A 19,400-nucleotide genomic window follows, 5' to 3' on the forward strand; every position below is an offset into this window, starting at 1 on the left:
ATATACAGATGGCTAGAGTAGGTAGACACATGGTAGAATTACCCAGAGTAATTTTTTATGTTGCCTATATATATACCCTCCCTCCAGTTTATAATCATGGGGCTCATGTGCTGTAGCCCAAGGATAGATGTTAGAACACAGACAGAAAGCATGTCTTCTAAAATCTCCTTAAATACAATTTCCTTTAATCAGGCTTTGACTAAGAGGTGGGCTTTGGCCAGTTGAATATGATGCTTAGAAACAAGGACCCAGAAGACAGGCACATCACCATCCCGTGGATCATCAGCATATCTGTAGGACTGAGAAGCCAGAGCAATGGGTAGAGATGTAATGTTCCCATGAGGTAAAGTGAAGTTCTGGCATTTTGAATTTTAAATATCAAAGAGCCTAACAAGTATTTCTCACCCTGAAGGAAAATCACCCACTTTCCTGAGGAATACTGGCTGGAAGCCTGCAAGCAGAGTCTGTGTTTTCCATATGATGCAGGTCAAAATAGCTTCAGGCACTCCAACTTGAGTTTTGTGGAAACCCAAAAGAAAATTTCTTATGGGCTTGTTTGTTTTAGCTAAATTTTATTTCACAGGCTTTGCTGCTAGTTTTTAACTATAGCCATAGAAACCTCAGAAACCTGTGTGGAGTATCAGTTCTAATAAGCACCTTGGTTTCCTGAGAGAATTAGTTGCAAAATATTTCCCTATGTACCTGAATGCATCCATCTGCTATAGGAAAATATTTCATTCTATTTACATACTGGAAAGTGGTGGCTAAAGATAGTGATTTTTGCTTGTACTAAGGATGAAACCGATAATCTTAACAATAAATTAAACACACAAACTATCTGTCTATTAAAGTTTGTTCCTGATCAATGATAATAAAATGATATTGGCCATATATAGAAGGATACAGATCCTGTTAGTTATGATGGTAGTGATTGAAAACAGTATCAAAGCACTATGATAAGTTTTTTTTTTTTTAATTGGGAACAGAGCACATTCTTCTTAAACAAAATTTTAAATTATTGCCTGTTTTTTAAAACCATTCTTGGCAACCACAACTCTATTTTAGGATATAGATGTTCAAAAGTATTAACAAGGGAGAAACTGTAGATCTTAGTATAGTTTGGTCCTGGCCACAGAATCAAAGGCTAATTAAAGGCCATTGTTTTGTGCACATTTCTTTATTGTATGAAAAACGAAAATAGTAATGATCCAGTCAAAGAGTAGTTGTGGATAAAATCCAGTTTCTCCTAGATCGTAGTTTATTACATTAAAGATGGCAGCAAAGTCATAAATATGGTTTATTTTCGCCATAGGTGTTATCACAAGCTATTCTCTTGTTTATCACTTTCTTCCCACTGAGATTTAAAGTCCATGAGTGTTAGAGCCTTATCTGACACTTATAATAGTGCTTGACACAGTGCTGAGGAAATATTTGTTTAAAAAGACCTTTACACGCTGACATTCAGAAGTATGTCTACTGTGTAAAGCACTTAGATTCGTCTTTTGTTCCTTTAACCTTCTCTTTATTCATCTGCTGCTGACAGCTTAATTCTTTTTCTATTAGCAGTCTCAAATGTATCAGAAATGTTTACTGTGAGTGATTTGAAACTCTTTTATCTCATGGACTCATTCTTCCTAAATTAAATTAATATTGTGAAAAGCCCTTTCATCTCATGGACCTTTTTGTCCTAAATTAAATTACTTAATCATAGTCCTTCGAAAGCAAGTGTTCTTTAGGAATTTTAGTTTTTATTATTTCTGTCCTTGTGTTGAGCTGATGATGTGTTTTCAAAAGAATGCCTCACTCATTTATAGCATCTCAGCTTGCTTGCTTTCACCACTTCAAATGTGAATTCACTGTCTCCTGAGTGTCACCTGTGATCATTCTGTCCTCATGCCCTACCTGTTGCTCTTCTGCCTTCCTCCAGCTTTCTCCATCCTTTGTAGCTTTTTGTAAGATGCTTCCTCTGAACTTCTGAAGTCTGCTGCTCGCACACCATGCCTTCCTGCTGCACAGCACTTTGAACCAGCTCTGCATGTAGTCTTCCCTCTGTGCTCAGTCATGTGGCAGGACAAGCGAGGCAGCTTCCCCTTACTGTTAGGATAGGGTCGGGATGAAGATCTACGATTCCCTTGCTTGCTGTTGAGGATTTTTAAACTTTTAAAATAAGCGCTTGCAAAGGGTCAGTGGCACCCTCTTTGCTAGCCCTGTTCTCTTTTTCTGCCACGGTGCCTTTGAGGCCCACAGGTTTCCTTAACTGTTCATTGAGATTGTTCATTGTTAGAGTATGTAGTTAGAACTCTTCTGCCTCTCATGTTTGTGTGAAATAAATGACCTTTATTTATAAGTTATTTTCCTCTAAAATACCCAAATCATTTTGATATTTGAATCCTTAATATATATCATTGAAAAATGTTTGCCACTTTTTTGTAAAATTAAATGTACATTTACTTTTTGACCCAGGAATATCCCTCTTATGTATTTGCCTAGTATAATTTTGTTTCTGTTTTTTTCTGAGAATTAGGTATTATTTTTAAAAAATTTGTTTTTTATTGAAGAATAGTTGCTATACAATATTATATAAGTTACAGGTAAACAATTTAGTGATTAATAATTTTTAAAGGTGATACTCCATTTATAGTTATTATAAAACATTGGCTGTATTCCCTGTGTTGTACAATATACCCTCGTAGCTTATTTTATACATAAGAGTTTGTACGTCTTCATCCTCTCCCCCTGTATTGCCCCTCCCCCATCCCTCTCCCCACCAGTGACCATTAGTTTATTCTCTGTATCTGTGAGTCAGCTTCTTTTTTGTCTTATTCATTAGTTTGTTGTATTTTTCAGATTCCACATGTAAGTGATATCATATAGTATTTGTCTTTCTCTGTCTGACTTATTTCACTTAGCATAATGCCCTCCAAATCCATCCATGTGGCTGCAAATGGCAAAATTTCCTTCTTTTTTATGGCTGAGTAGTATTCCATTGTATATATATACCACATCTTCTTTATCCATTCATCTGTTGATGGGCACTTAAGTTGCTTCCATATCTTGGCAATTGTAAATAATGCTGCTATGAACATTGAGGTACATGTATCTTTTAAGTGTTTGGGGTTGTTTTTTTTTTTGGATATATACCCAGGAATGGAATTGCTGGGTCATATGACAGTTCTAGTCTTAGTTTTTTGAGAAACCTCCATAATGTTTTCCACAGTGGCTGCCCCAATTTCCATTCCCACCAAGTGCGTACAAGGGTTCCCTTTTCACCAGCATTTGTTGTTTGTGTTCTTGATGATAGCCATTCGAGACAAGTGTGAGGTGGTATCTCATTGATTTGCATTTCCCTGATAGTTAGTGATGTTGAGCATCTTTTTATGTGCCTCTCGGCCATCTGCATTTTCTCTTTTGAAAAATGCCTATTCAGTTCTTCTGTCCATTTTTTAATCAGTTTGTTTTTTTGATGTTGAGTTGTATGAGCTGTTTATATATGCTGGATATTAACCCCTTATCAACCATATCATTTGAAAATATCTCCTCCCATTTAGTAGGTTGTCTTTTTGTTTTGTAAATGATTTTCTTTGCTGTGCAAAAGCTTTGAAATTTAATTATGTTCCATTTGTTTGTTTTTGCTTTTGTTTCCTTTGCTCTAAGAGATAGATCCAAAAAAATATTGCTGTGATTTATGTCAAAGAGTGTTCTACCTAAGTTTCCTTCTAGGAGTTTTATGGTATCTGGTTTTACATTTAGATCTTTAATACATTTTGAGTTTATTTTTCTACATGGTGTTAGAGAATGTTCTGATTTCATCCTTTTACATGCATCTGTCCAATTTACTCAGCATCACCTATTGGAGAGATTCTCTTCTCTCCATTGTATATTCTTGCCTACTTTGTCATAGATTAGTTGCCCATATAAGTGTGGGTTCATTTCTGGGCTCTCTATTCTGTTCCTTTGATCTATGTGTCTGTTTTTGTGCCAGTACCATACTGTCTTGATTACTATAGCTTTACAGTCTGAAGTGAGGAAGCATTATTCCCCCAGCCTGTTCTTTCTCAAGATTGTTTTGGCTATTTGAGGTTTTTTGTGTTTCCATACAAATTTTTAAAAGCTTAGTTCTGGTTCTGTGAAAAATGCCATTGGTATTTTTTTTAAATTTTTTATTGTTTATTGTTTACAATAAACTGCATATATTTAGAGTGTACAATTTGGTAACCCAATCTCCCAGTTCATTCCCCCCCCAACCCTCCCCACTTTCCCCACTTGGTGCCCATATGTTTGTTCTCTATATCTGTGTCTCTATTTCTGCCTTGCAAACCGGTTGATTTGTACCATTTTTCTGTATTCTGCATATATGTGTTAATATACAATATTTGTTTTTGTCTTTCTGACTCACTTCACTCTCTATGACAGTCTCTAGGTCCATCCATGTCTCTAAAAATGTCCCAGTTTCACTGCTTTTTACAGCTGAGTAATATTCCATTGTATGTATGTACCACATCTTCTTTATCCATTCATCTGTGGATGGACATTTAGATTGCTTCCATGTCCTGGCTATTGTAAATAGTGCTGCAACGAACATTGGATTGCATGTGTCTTTTTGAATGATGGTGTTCTCTGGGTATATGCCCAGTAGTGGGATTGCTGGGTCTTATGGTAGTTCTATTTTTAGTTTGGCAAGGAACCTCCATACTGTTCTCCATAGTGGCTGTATCAATTTACATTCCCACCAGCAATGCAAGAGCGTTCCCTTTTCTCCACACCCTCTCCAGCATTTACTGTTTGTCGATTTTCTGATGATGCCCATTCTAACCGGTGTGAGGTGATACCTCATTGTCATTTTGATTTGCATTTCTCTAATCATTAGTGATGTTGAGCAGCTTTTCATGTGCCTCTTGGCCATCCATATGTCTTCTTTGGAGAAATGCGTATTTAGTTCTTCTGCCCATTTTTTGATTGGGTTGTTTTTTTTTGATATTGAGCTGGATAAACTGTTTATAGATTTTGGAGATTAATCCTTTGTCTGTTGATTCATTAGCAAATATTTTCTCCCATTCTGAGGGTTGTCTTTTCGTCTTGCTTATAGTTTCCTTTGCTGTGCAGAAGCTTTGAAGTTTCATTAGGTCCCACTTATTTATTTTTGTTTTTATTTCCATTATTCTAGGGGGTGGATCAGAAAAGATCTTGCTGTTATTTACATTGAAGAATGTTCTTCCTGTGTTTTCCTCTAGGAGTTTTATAGTGTCTGTCCTTACATTTAGGTCTTTTATCCATTTGGAGTTTATTTTTGTGTATGGTGTTAGGGCGTGTTCTAATTTCATTCTTTTACGTGTAGCTGTCCAGTTTTCCCAGCACCATTTACTGAAGAGGCTGCCTTTTCTCCATTGAATATGCTTGCCTCCTTTGTCATTGATTAGTTGACCATAGTTTATCTCTGGGCTTTCTATCCTGTTCCATTGGTCTATATTTCTGTTTTTGTGCTAGTACCATACTGTCTTGATCACTGTAGCCTTGTAGTATAGCCTGAAGTCCAGAAACCTGATTCCACCAACTCTGTCTTTCCTTCTCAAGACTGCTTTGGCTATTCAGGGTCTTTTGCGTTTCCATACAAATCATAAAATTTCTTGTTCTAGTTCTGTGATAAATGCCATTGGTAATTTGATCAGGATTGCATTGAATCTGTAAATTGCTTTAGGTAATATAGTCATTTTCACAATGTTGATTCTTCCAATCCAAGAACATGGTATGTCCCTCCATCTGTTTGTGTCATCTTTGATTTCTTTCATTAGTGTCTTGTAGTTTTCTGAGTACAGGTCTTTCACCTCCTTGGTTAGGTTTATTTCTAGGTATTTTATTCTTTTTGTTGCAGTGGTGAATGGGAATGTTTCCTTCATTTCTCTTTCTGATCTTTCATTGTTAGTGTATAGAAATGCAAGAGATTTCTGTGTGTTAATTTTGTATCCTGCGACTTTCCCAAATTCATTGATTAGCTCAAGTAGTTTTCTGGTGGCATCTTTAGGATTTTCTATGTATAGTATCTGCGAACAGTGACAATTTTTCTTCTTCTTTTCCAATTTGGATTCCTTTTATTTCTTTTTCTTCTCTGATTGCTGTGGCAAGGACTTCCAAAACTATGTTGAATAGTAGTGGCGAGAGTGGACATCCTTGTCTTGTTCCTGATCTTAGAGGGAATGCTTCCATTTTTTCACCATTGAGAATGATGTTTGCTGTGGGTTTCTTGTATATGGCCTTTATTATGTTGAGGTAGGGTCCCTCTAGGCCCACCTTCTGGAGAGTTTTTATCATAAATGGGTGTTGAATTTTGTCAAAAGCTTTTTCTGCATCTCTTGAGATGATCATGAGGTTTTTATCCTTCAATTTGTTAATATGGTGTATCACATCGATTGATTTGCGTATATTGAAGAATCCTTGCATTCCAGGGATAAACCCCACTTGATCATGGTGTATGATCCTCCGAATGTGTTGTTGGATTCTGTTGGCTAGTATTTTGTTGAGGATTTTTGCATCTAAATTCATCAGTGATATTGCTCTATAGTTTTCTTTTTTTGTAGTATCTTTGTCTGGTTTTGGTATCAGGGTGATGGTGGCCTCATACAATGAGTTTGGGAGTGTTCTTTCCCCTGCAATTTTTTGGAAGAGTTTGAGAAGGGTGGGTGTTAGGTCTTCTCTAAATGTTTGATCAAATTCACCTGTGAATCCATCTGGTCCTGGACTTTTGTTTGTTGGGAGATTTTTAATCACAGTTTCAATTTCATTCCTTGTGATTGGTCTGTTCATATTTTCTATGTCTTCCTGATTCAGTCTTGAAAGGTTATACTTTTCTAAGGATCTGTCCATTTCATCCAGGTTGTCCATTTTATTGGCATATACTTGCTTGTAGTAATCTCTTATGGTGCTTTTTATTTCTGCAGTGTCCATTGTAACTTCTCCTGTTTCATTTCTGATTTTATTGATTTGAGTCCTCTCCCTCTTTCTTTTCTTTTTTTTTTTAATTTATTATTTTTTGGGGGGTACACCAAGTTCAGTCACGTTTTTATACACATATTCCCATATCCCTCTTTTTCTTGATGAGTCTTGCTAGAGGTTTATCGATTTCATTTATCTTTTTATATCTTTTATTTATCTTCTCAAAAAACAGCTTTTAGTTTTATTTATTTTTGCTATTGTTTTCTTTGTTTCTATTTCATTTATTTCTGCTCTGATCTTTATGATTTCTCTGTGTCTACTAACTTTGGGTTTTGTTTGCTCTTCTTTCTCTAGTTTCTTTAGGTGTAAGGTTAGATTGTTTATTTGGGATTTTTCTTGTTTCTTGAGGTAGGATTGTATTGCTATAAACTTCCCTCTTAGAACTGCCTTTGCTGCATCCCATAGGCTTTGGATCATTGTGTTTTCATTGTCATTTGTCTCTAGGTATTTTTTGATTTCCTCTTTGATTTCTTCAGTGACCTGTTGGTTATTTAGTAACGTATTGTTTAGCCTCCATGTGTTTGTGTTTTTTACATTTTTTTCCTGTAATTGATTTCTAATCTCATAGCGTTGTGGTCAGAAAAGATGCTTGATACGATTTCAGTTTTCTTGAATTTACCAAGGCTTGATTTATTACCCAAAATGTGATCTATCCTGGAGAATGTTCCACGTGCACTTGAGAAGAATGTGTAATCTGCTGTTTTTGGATGTAATGTCGTATAGATATCTATTAAATCAAGCTGATTCATTGTGTCATTTAAAGCTTGTGTTTCCTTATTAATTTTCTTTGTGGATGATCTGTCCGTTGGTGTCAGTGGGGTGTTAAACTCCCCCACTATGATTGTGTTACTGTCGATTTCCTCTTTCATAGTTGTTAGCATGTGCCTTATGTATTGATGTGCTCCTATATTGGGTGCATATATATTTATAATTGTTATCTCTTCTTCTTGGATTGATCCCTCGATCTTTATGTAATGTCCTTTCTTGTCTCTTGTAACATTTTTTATTTTAAAGTCTATTTTATCTGATATGAGTATCGCTACTCCAGCTTTCTTTTGATTTCCATTTGCATGGAATATCTTTTTCCATCCCCTCACTTTCCATCTGTATGTGTCCCTAGGTCTGAAGTGGGTCTCTTATAGACAGCATATATATGGGTCTTGTTTTTGTATCCATTCAGCCAGTCTGTGTCTTTTAGTTGGTGCATTGAGTCCGTTTACATTCATGGTCATTATCGATATGTATGTTCCTATTACCATTTTCTTAACTGTTTTGTTGTTGTTTCTGTAGGTCCTTTTCTTCTCTTATGTTTCCTGCTTAGAGAAGTTCCTTTAGCATTTGTTGTAGGGCTGGTTTGGTGGTGCTGAATTCTCTTAGCTGTTGCTTGTCTGTAAAGCTTTTGCTTTCTCTGTCGAATCTGAATGAGATCCTTGCTGTGTAGCGTATTCTTGGTTGTAGCTTCTTCCCTTTCATCACTTTAAATATATCATGCCACTCCCTTTTGGCTTGCAGAGTTTCTGCTGAGGAATCAGCTGTTACCCTTATGGGAGTTCCCCTGTATGTTATTTGTCCTTTCTCCCTTGTTGTTTTTAATAACTTTTCTCTGTCTTCAATTTTTGTCAGTTTGACTACTATATGTCTTGGCGTGTTTCTCCTTGGGTTTCTCCTGCCTGGGATTCTCTGTGCTTCCTGGACTTGGGTAGCTATTTCCTTTCCCATGTTAGGGAAGTTTTCAATTATAATCTCTTCCAGTATTTTCTCAGGTCCTTTCTCTCTCTCTTCTCCTTCTGGGACCCCTATAATGCGAATGTTGGTACGTTTAACATTGTCCCAGAGGTCTCTTAGGCTGTCTTCAGTTCTTTTCATTCTTGTTTCTTTATTCTTTTCTGCATCAGTGATTATTACCATTCTGTCTTCCAGGTCACTTATTCGCCCTTCTGCCTCAGTTAATCTGCTATTGGTTCCTTCTAGTGTATTTTTCATTTCAGTTATTGTGTTGCATATCTCTGTTTGTTTGTTCTTTACTTTTTATAGGTCTTTGGTAAACTTTCATTGCAACTTTTCGATCTTTGCATCCAGTCTTTTTTTCAAAGCCCTGGATCATCTTCACCATCATTATTCTGAATTCTTTTTCCGGAAGGGTGCCTATCTCCTCTTCATTTAGTTGTTTTTCTGGTGTTTTATCTTGTCCCTTCATCTGATACAAAGTCTTTTGCCTTTTCATTTTCTCTGTCTTTCTGTGGCTGTGATTTTCAGTTCCACAAGATGAAATATTGCTGATACTGCTTGATTTTGCTGTCTGCCCTCTTGTGGAGGAAGCTGTCTAGGAGGCTGGTGGGTGCTTCCTGATGGAGGGACTGATGGAGGGAAGGGCTGGGTGGGCAGAGCTCAGTAAAAGTTTAATCCGATTTGGTGGGTGGAGCTCAGTGACACTTTAATCTGCTTGTCGCCAATGGGTGGGGCTGTATTCCCACCCTGGTGGTCCTTCGGCCTGAGGCGACCCAGAACTGGAGCTTACAGGCTCTTTGGTGGGGCTAATGGTGGACTCTGGGAGGGTTCACACCAATGAGCACTTCCCAGAACCCCTGCCGCCAGTGCCCCTGTCTCCTTGGTGAGCCACAGCTGCCCCCCACCTCTGCAGGCAACCCTCCATCACCAGCAGGTAGGTCTGGTTCCGTCTCCTCTGGGGTTACTGCTCCTTCCCCCTGGGTCCTGGTGAGCACACTTTTTTGTGTGCCCTCCAAGAGTGGAGTCTCCGTTTCCCCCAGTCCTGTGGAGGTCCTGCAATCAAATCCTGCTGACTTTCAAAGTCTGATTCTCTGGGGATTCCTCCTCCCCTTACTGGACCCCCAGGTTAGGAGGTGTGGCGTGGGGCTCAGAACCCTCAGGATTTCTGCAGTATAACTGTTCTCCAGCTTGTGAGTCACGCACCCAGCATTTATGGGATTTGATTTTAACACAATTGTGCCCCTCCTAACATCTCATTCCTGCTTCTCCTTTGTCTCTGGATGTGGGCTGGGTTTTTTTGGTGAATTCCAGTTTCTTTCTGTGGATGATTGCTCAGCAGTTAGTTGTAATTCCAGTGCTCTTGCAGGAGGGAGTGAGTGCACATCCTCCTACTCCGCCATCTTGATCTCTGTCTCTGCCATTGGTATTTTAGTGGGATTGCATTGAATCTGTAGACTCCCTTGGGGAGTATGGTCATTTTAACAGTATTGATTTTTCCAGTCCAAGAACATTGTATATCTTTACATCTGTTTGGGTCTTCTTCAGTTTTTTTCATCAGTGTCCTATAATTTTCCAAGTACAGATCTTTTGCCTCCTTAGGTAGGTTTTTCCGTAGGTGTTTTATTCTTTTTGGTGCAGTGGTAAATGAGATTGTTTCCTTAACTTCTCTTTCTGATAGTTCATTGTTAGTGTATAGGAATGCAACAGATTTCTGTATGTTAATTTTGTATCTGCAACTTTACCAAATTCATTGATGAGCTTTAGTAGTTTTCTGATGGTGTCATTAGGATTTTCTATGTATAGTATCATGTCATCTGCAAACAGTGACAGTTTTACTTCTTTTCCAATTTGGATTCCTTTTATTTCTTTTTCTTCTCTGATGGTTGTGGCAAAGACTTTGAAATCAATGTTGAGTAAAAGTGGTGAGAGTGGACATCCTTGTCTCGTTTCTGATCTTAGAGGAAATGCTTTCGGCTTTTCATCAATGAGTATCATGTTAGCTGTTGGTTAGTCATATATGGCCTTTATTATAATTGAAAACCTGTGTTCACAAAATAACTTCTGCAAGAATGTCCATAACAGCTTTATTCGTAATATTCCAAAGCGGGAAACAGAAACATCTCAGATATCCAACAATAGTAGAACAGATAAACAATTTGTAATATATTCATACAACAGATACTACCAGAAATAGAAAGGAACAGACTACTGAAATACACATCAACATGGATGAATCTCAGTGATACTATGTTGAGCAAATAAAGCAAGGTTCAAAATCGTGTGTGCTGTGTGATTCTATTTACATAAAATTCTTAAAACAGCAACATTCTAGTGGGAATATGTCAAAAACAGTGGTTGCCTTGGGGGCAGGGATTAATTAAGAAGGACCATGGGAAGGATTTTATAGAAGGATGAAATGTTCTATATTTTTATTAATATTACTGAGATGTTTATTATTTATTTTAAGAATTACATTTATTTTAAAAATTATTTTCTTTTTCTTTTTTTGAGAAATAATAATTGTATATGTCTAAAGTACACAGTGTGATGATTTGATACTTGTAAGATGATTACCACAATCAGGTTAATTATACTTACTTTTTTCTTTTTTGTGTGTTGTGAGAATGCTGAAGATGTACTCTTAGCATATTTCAGGTATGCAACACAGTATTCAGGTCTTACATTTGTGTGTTTAATTCATTTCTATTAGATTTTGTGCATGGCATAAAATAAGGGTTCAGTTTCATTCTCTTTTATGTGGATATCCAGTTTTCCCAGCATCATTTATTGAAGTGACTATCCTTTCAATGCTGTGTATTCTTGGTGCCCTTGTTAAAGATCAGTTGACTTTATATGCATGGGTTTATTTTGGGGCTCTCTATTTCGTTCATTTGGTAAGTGTCTGTTTTTATGTCAGTACCACACTGTTTTGATTCCTATAACTGTATAATATAATTTGAAATTAGGAAATGTGATGCTTCCACCTTTTTTCTTCTTTCCCAAGGGTAGTTTTGCTATGCAAGGCCTTTTGTGGTTCTGTACAATCTTAGGATTTTTTGTTCTGTTTCTGTTAAAAATACCACTGGAATTTTGAAAAGGATTGCATTGAATCTGTAGATCATTTTGGATACCATTGATATTTTAACAGTATTAATTCTTCCAGTTCATTAGTATGGCGTATCTTTTGATTTATTTGTGTCTTCTATTTTTTTTAATAATTAATTAATTTAACGAATTAATTTATTTTCAGCTGCGTTGGGCCTTTGTGGCTGCGCATGGGCTTTCTCTAGCTGTGGTGAGTGGGGGCTACTCTTCTTTGAGGTGCAAGGGCTTCTCATTGTGGTGGCTTCTCTTGTTGCGGAGCCTGGGCTCTAGGCACACAGGCTTCAGTAGTTGTGGCGTGAGGGCTCAGTAGTTGTGGCTCGTGGGCTTAGTTGCTCTGTGGCATGTGGGATCTTCCTGGACTAGGGCTTGAACCTGTGTCCCCTGCATTGGTAGGCAGATTCTTAACCACTGCGCCACCAGGGAAGTCCCTGTGTCTTCTATTTAATTCATCAGTGTTTTATAATTTCAGTGTACAGATCTTTTACCTCCTCGGTTAAATGTATTAAGTATTTTACTGTTTATCATGCTATTGTGAATTAGATTGTTATCTTAATTTCCTTTTCATATAGTTTGTGATTGGAAATGCAACTAATGCTTGTATGGTGATTTTGCCTGTCTTAACTAGTATATATGTTACAAAAATATATGTTTGTTAAAACTTAATGAATCATACATTTCATTTTTGTATATTTTAGCACTTCTTAAATTTACCTGAAAAATCTAATATATATTGACAACTAGTTAGCAGGTTTGCTATTTTCAATGGTATGGCTTAGCAATTCTGAAACTACTTCCCTATGTTCTAATAGGATTGAGAAAATGTGTAAATATGTTACAGTCACTGGCAGTAAGATATTTCACTATTAGGTGAGGGAATTACAAATATAGAAATGGAGACTATTAGAATGTGTACACTGTGGTGTTTGATTGAAATTGAAGGTATCAGTATGAACTCATAGTTTTTAATCTTTCTCTCTACATGTATTTATAAATATATAAGTAAAGAATTACATATTCATATATATGTATCTATATTTACATGAGGCCCTCTCATATACATATTCTATTTGTGTTGATGAGAAGCCTAGAAGCAATGACAGCAGTGGCCACATACAGCTCCAACTCTTGAATTTTAAATATCATTTGCCACTAATGGCAAATAGCCACTAAACTAGGACTTCTTGGGGAAACACAAATGGCTGGTTCACGGGCTAGCAAAATATTTGATGAGAAAGTATGTGTCGAAAGAATCGTGAAGATTTGTCAAAAGGGCATAGGACCTATCTTGAAGGAGTTCCCACTGGTCAAATCTGGGACAATTTGAGCATTAAAATGCATGTATAACAATATTAATTAATATTAATTAATTATACCTGTTGAATAAAATAAGCATCTGTGAGTCCATACTCATGTACGTGAATGAATGAGGGAAAACAGAAAGTTCTTCATCCCAGTAGGAGGCCAAAGCAAATGCAGGGTGGGGATGGCATTGTAGCTTCATCACCTCATTGTGCTGTTGCCAAAAATACAGAACCTGACTCTAATCTTGAGAAAACATCAGAGAAATCAAATTTGGCCCATATTCTTTAAAAACATCAAGTTCAAGAAACACACAAAAAGGCTGTTAAATTGTTCCACATTAAAGTATACCAAAAAGACACGACAACTACATGCCATATATGACCTGGAGTTTGAACCTGGATGAGTGAGGGGGGGATAATTATAAAGACATTATTGGGACAAGGTGTGAAATTTGAATGTGACGTTTTAATTAGCTAATATTTCTGTAGCAATGTTAATTCTTCTGAACATGATAACTGTATTGTAACCATGTCTCTCACATTCAGTGTACAAGTTCAGTATATTCTCTTAGTATTCTTTTTCTTAAGAAGTATATACTGAAGGTTTGGGTTAAGGGAGCATACCAACTTGTTCTCAAGTATTCAGAAAAAAATATTTATTACTGTTGTGTGTATATATGTGTGTGTGTGTGTATAGATGGACAGATAGACAGAAAAGTCAGAAAGAAGAAGGAGAAGGAGGAGGAGGAGAAGGAGCAGGATAAGAAGAAGGAAGGAGGGAGGGAGGAAGGGAGGGAAAGAATTTCCCGAGAGGAGCTAAGGCAAACACAACAAAATGTAAATAATTGTTGGTATACAGGAGTTTCCTTTACTATCCTTGCAGTTTTCTGTAAGTTTGAAATTATGTCAAAACAAAAAGTTACTTAAGAAAAGATAAATTTAAAAAGAAACAGGAAACATCTAAAGAATGACGGTGACATTATTCAAGTATTGAGCTTTATACTGAAAAGCAAGCGCTTTCTTGCCCGCTTTTAAGTACTTATCCAACGGCACCCCCGCCTCACTGTGTTTTCTAGTACGTTTGTTACAGTGCTTCGAGATGCGTCAGTGATTCCTCGTGGAGTCCTGGGCTCCTGGGGCCAGCAGGCATCGCAGACTTCATCGCGTTCATGCTCCCATTTCATGCTTGAATTGCCTCCAGACTCTTCCAGTGAAGTGGTGTTCCAGTCTGTGTTTAAACACCTCATTCACTTCAGCATGTCTGAGAACATGTGTTCTTCTGGGGAGACTCGCTCTCGGCTTTCTTTCTGAACCAAGGACTAATACCTCTCCATTCGTTACCATTGTGTCTCATAAAATAGTATTTCCCTCTGGCTGATAGAGCGGCTGTTTCCCCGGTTCCCAAATTGTGTTCCGGATGCCCTTCGGCACCACAGCAAACTCACAGGGATGACTTAGGACATACCCCAGTTTCATGGGAAACGACGCCATCCGTCAGAGCTTGGTGGAGCTCACAAGGTTTCCACAGTAACCTGACATAGTTCCCAGTTTTCATGTTAGGTCACTCCAGTCCTGTCAATGAAGTCATATCTCTGCGAATCCATTTTTTCTAGTGGTTGCTCTAATGAAAAGCAGGTACTGCATGAAAACGAGCATGGAACAAAATGAGGGTGGCCAACTCATTGTACCTTAGATTCTAACTCATCTTGATTGAGGAATGGCTCAGCAATACTCAGTGTGTACTTTATATGGGTTCTCTTAATAAAGGCAGTGGTGCAAGGACTTCGTGAACTTAAAAATGCTGTGCAAATACAAGTTCTTAACAACCTCATTAATCTACTACTGTAATTTCCTGTTAGCCAGGACACAGAACTGAACATTTATTCAACTGACTTGAATGGATCCCTCCATAAACTTTCTTCCTCGTGCTGTCCCCATCAGAGAAGCGCGCTATGTGACATTCATCTCCACGCCCTTCCTCTGCCTCGCCTCTCATAATAGCACTCAGGAGCGGCGAAATGGCCATAAGGCGGAGAACCAAATAACAGTTATTCCTGTTATTCACATGTATATATAATTTAAAATGTTCGATATATTACGGTTTGAACGATCCACTACTGTGAAGGTCTAATATTTGAGAGGTAATATTACATTAGTATGGTTCAGTGACCATAATTAAACACTTTGCTTGTATGATATTTATGCAATTGTCATTGGTAATCAAAGGAAACAGGGAGTACTAACTCATCTGTTAGGTTCAAGATTAGAACTTGAAGCTTAATATAAACAACAACAAAATTTGAGGTCATAGATCATCAAAGAAGGTTACTGTTGAAGGGAATTTTAAAGACAATGTATTTCAGCATTCTTGTTACACAAATGAGAAAAAGGAAGCCCGGAGACTTGAAATCGCATGATAAACTGTCCATAACCCCAAATGTCTTCTTGTTCTCACTTGTGTGTGACAGCCCATTTCCTGTCCAAAAGAGACGGAGAACAGCTGGTCATTAATCTCAGCGCTGCATTCTGGTCATGTTAAAGGGCCTATTCCCAGAATTACATCGTCAGAGGAAAGCGTCAGTCTGTATATCATTTTTAAAGGGACTCCTCTATTGAGTGACTAAAAACCCACCTTACAACCAGCTAAAGTATCCCTTCCCCACAAAAAAAAGAGTGTGTATTGAAAGAATGGACTGATTCATGAAAAAGAAATGCCTAGGGAGAGACTTTTAGGCTTGCAGGCTTTTGCATGTCTGGGTCTAGGGGTTCAAAATCTGTCATTATGACTCAGTCTCTATCTCTTGGCTTCTGTCTCAGATAAGTTCTTGCCCAGGACTTTGTCTGGGGTCGGGGGAGTGGTGGTTATAGAGCTAGTGGTTCTGATGAGCAGTAAGGAAGAAAGGATGTATCAGAGTAGAATATTTTCTCTGGAGTTCTACAAGACTTGCAATAGCTCAAATAGGATCTTTTTTTGTTTTGTTTTGTTTTGTTTTGTTTTGTTTTTTGTCAAATAGGATCTTTTTACAGGTGATGAAGAAACAACAAAAGCTTTTGTGAGCCCATACAGTGCTGTCACGTTTTGTCGTGTCAGAATGTCAAGGGTTCGTAACTCCTATGCACATTTTCACTATCGCACGGGTCATTTCCCTTCACCAGTGCGCAGTTACCCAGCTCAATGACTGCGGACCTCTTTGGGGAAAGTAGGAAGAAGCCCTATAAATTTTTGGCTGTGAATCAAAATCCTTCCTCAAGGGGACCTGGTCTCCCCTGGCTTTATTCAAGAGGTTCTGTGAAGGGCTCGTCTGGAACTCATTGAGGTACCTGACTTTCTGTTGCCGTAATTAAGTCAGATTTTTGTTCATTTAACCCAGAATTTCTCTTAGGCAAATGAAAAAGTAGTAGGTCATTCGTCTATGTCAGTTCCAGGGACACTGTGATTGAGGGCTTGACCGAGTGTTGAAGACCTCTGCTCGCCAGATGGTTCCGAGCACAGTTTCAGTTCTGTCCGTGTTGCTAACAGCACCCGCCTTGTCTCTGGAGATTCTGTGTTGTGTCTTGTCTCCTGTGATGCCAAGATCCCACCTTCTCAGTGAAGCAGCCATTCGAGGCCCCCACCTCAGAGCTCATCACACATGCCGGTGTGGCCTCGCGAATGTGCTTTTCACGGCCTTGAGGAAGGGCGTGTCCACAGGATATGCTTAGGGCATGGGTGAACGGGTCTTACAGGGCAAATCCAGCCTTGCCACGATTAGAGCATATACCAGCGAAGTCCTGGTGCTTCCGTTTCATTTCATGTCAGCCGTTTGGGGAACAGGTTTTTAGCCAAGCAAGCATGCGCACGCTGGACCCGGGAGCCCAGCTTAGGGCACCCATATAAAACATGTCTGACCCAACATTAGCTTTATTCTACCCTGTTCCAGCACCTGTGAGATCCAGTCTCATGTTTCCCAGGTTTGTATACGTTAGCTAAATCGAACCCATTCTTTTCGGTGTGTATCGCATCTCTCTACAAGTAGTCCTTGATACTTCATTTTCTGGGGCCTGCCTGCACATGGGTCTGAAGCAGAGAGAGGTGGGGATGAGTGGCAGACTTCAGCCCGTACAGGTACCTGGCTTCACTGGAGTCTGTGCCTGTGTCTCACGCCACTGCATCCTCCCTCCCCTGACCGGCCTCCGTGGAAGGTGGCCCTCTCCCTCCCAAGGCATTTCCTGTCGGCCCTCCCGGCTCTTTCTGCGTCGTGGCCACCGCCTTCCTTCACACTGTGTAGACCACTTACTTACTCTCTTCCAATGGGAGTGTGAGTTCCTTGAGGACTGGAATTTTATGCTGCTCATGCTGTAGCATTTCTGTGTCTAGAAGAGTGCCCACGCATAGGAGGTTGTCAGGATTGGCGGCTCATGTTTATGGAATGATTGACTGATCGGTCCAGCCTTCTTTGGATCCACAGGGGCAGCGAGCAGCAGGCCTTTCAGCGTAAAAGTTGGCTGGGGTGGGGGGGTGGGGGGAAGTGAGAGAGGTGGCTTGAGACAGTTGCCGAGGCAGACAGTGACCACATTTTGCAGAGTGTGGAGGCCACCCTGGGAGGAGTCTGTTATTCTAAGTGCAGTGGGCAGCCCCAGGAGTGTTTTGAGCCACAGAGTGACGGAACTGTATTTTATTTTTAAAGTTCGCCATGGCTGTTGTTTGGAGAAGAGGCTTAGGAAGGCAAGCTCTTTAGCAGGGAAGCTCATTAGAAGACTATTTTTCAGTCCCTTGAAGAAGACACAGTGCAGGGCGTAGCCAAGGTTTTGCTTCCACCTTCCTCCAAGACCTCTGTCCACCTGCCGTTGTCCCTGTGCCGCAGTGCAGCCTAGTCCGTGGGCTTGCTCTGGGGCTGCTGCTTCCACAGGGGCGGCTCCAGGCAGAGCCTCTTGTTCTTGTTCTGGTGGCAGAGGTGACATCAGACTAGAGTGGAGAGTAATAAACAAACTGTTTGACCTGGTGCAATGCACCAGGTTGGCTTTTCTAGCCTCTTGGGATGTTTCATTCAGTTAGCAAACTTTCCAACTGCTTTTACTGACCTAGTTGCCTGATACATTATGTATAAAACTTCAGAAACAAAATTATCATGTGTACCATTCGCTGTTTTAATATAAATAAGCATACATGGAGTCTATAGATAATTCTAAGTAAGTTGTAGCAATTTTAATTTTCAGTCTGTTTTTATAGTAGATCATAATTAAGTCATGCGCTATAAAAGTATAATGAATAACTATTATATAATATAAAGTCATATATTAATAGTATGCTTTACAAGCTAAGGAATTTGTATTTTATTGTATTTAATTATGCCTCTTTTTATTTCTTTTATTCAAAGTATCAAGATACAAATATGCAGGGAGTGGTATACGAGCTGAACAGCTACATAGAACAGCGGCTGGACACGGGGGGAGACAACCAGCTGCTCCTCTATGAACTAAGCAGCATCATCAAAATCGGTAAGAAGCGCCTCCCATCCCTCCTAGTAGGGAATTAAACCGGAGGTAGAGCTAAATCATGTTCTCGTCACTGATACGTGGGCATATATACATCATTCTGTTTGGTTGATGCCTGTATTATATTGGTTAGTCCCTGTTATGAATATCACGTTGTCTGTTTTTAAAAACTTTAAAAATGAAATGTGTCTCAAATTTTAAAAATATTTTCTAATAATTCTGAAATTTAAATTTTGGCAAGTATATTGTTACATAGTACATTGCTGTATGCATTTGAGGATGTCGCATCTTAACAATTGCAATAGCTAATGAAAATATTCTAATTGTGTAATTCAGTAAAGCCATACATTATTTTGCTCAGTTTACTGCATGACTATTAATTATGCTAAAATCCACCCAAAAAACTCATATTTGAGGTCTCACGTTAGAGAATTCATGCATGTTATATTCTTCCATTGAGATTAGTTTCTTCCTTTTTTATTACTTTGGCAGCCACAAAAGCTGATGGATTTGCACTGTATTTCCTTGGAGAGTGCAATAATGTAAGTATCTAAATTTAGATTTAGGTGCTTTAGATAAGAGAATGTTATAAGCTTTTTAAAAAAGATAAACTATTATGTTACAAACAACTTAATAGATGTATCATAATTAAGTACCTTAAAGCACATTTTGTAGTTTGTTTCTATATGTGGTTATTACCAGCTGTGGATTTTACCAACATGGCGACGTTTAGGCATAAAATCGTATATTTTTTATTGCTTTGGCTTTGGTTTGTGGTATCCTATTTTTTTTTTGAATGGAATT

The 19,400-nt window shown here is 38.5% G+C and overlaps 1 protein-coding gene across 2 annotated transcripts in view; it reads left to right on the forward strand.

Moving 5' to 3' along the window:
• PDE10A (phosphodiesterase 10A) overlaps positions 1-19,400 on the forward strand; it is a 294,827-nt gene that overhangs the window by 175,159 nt on the left and 100,268 nt on the right. For both annotated transcript variants that reach the window (XM_057740083.1, XM_057740084.1), the window contains exons 4-5: positions 18,479-18,599; positions 19,089-19,138. In XM_057740083.1, coding sequence (XP_057596066.1) covers positions 18,479-18,599; positions 19,089-19,138 — 171 coding nt within the window. The remainder of the gene's footprint in view (positions 1-18,478; positions 18,600-19,088; positions 19,139-19,400) is intronic.

Source organism: Hippopotamus amphibius, chromosome 6 (genome assembly GCF_030028045.1).
Source record: "Hippopotamus amphibius kiboko isolate mHipAmp2 chromosome 6, mHipAmp2.hap2, whole genome shotgun sequence".
NCBI classification, from domain to species: domain Eukaryota; kingdom Metazoa; phylum Chordata; class Mammalia; order Artiodactyla; family Hippopotamidae; genus Hippopotamus; species Hippopotamus amphibius.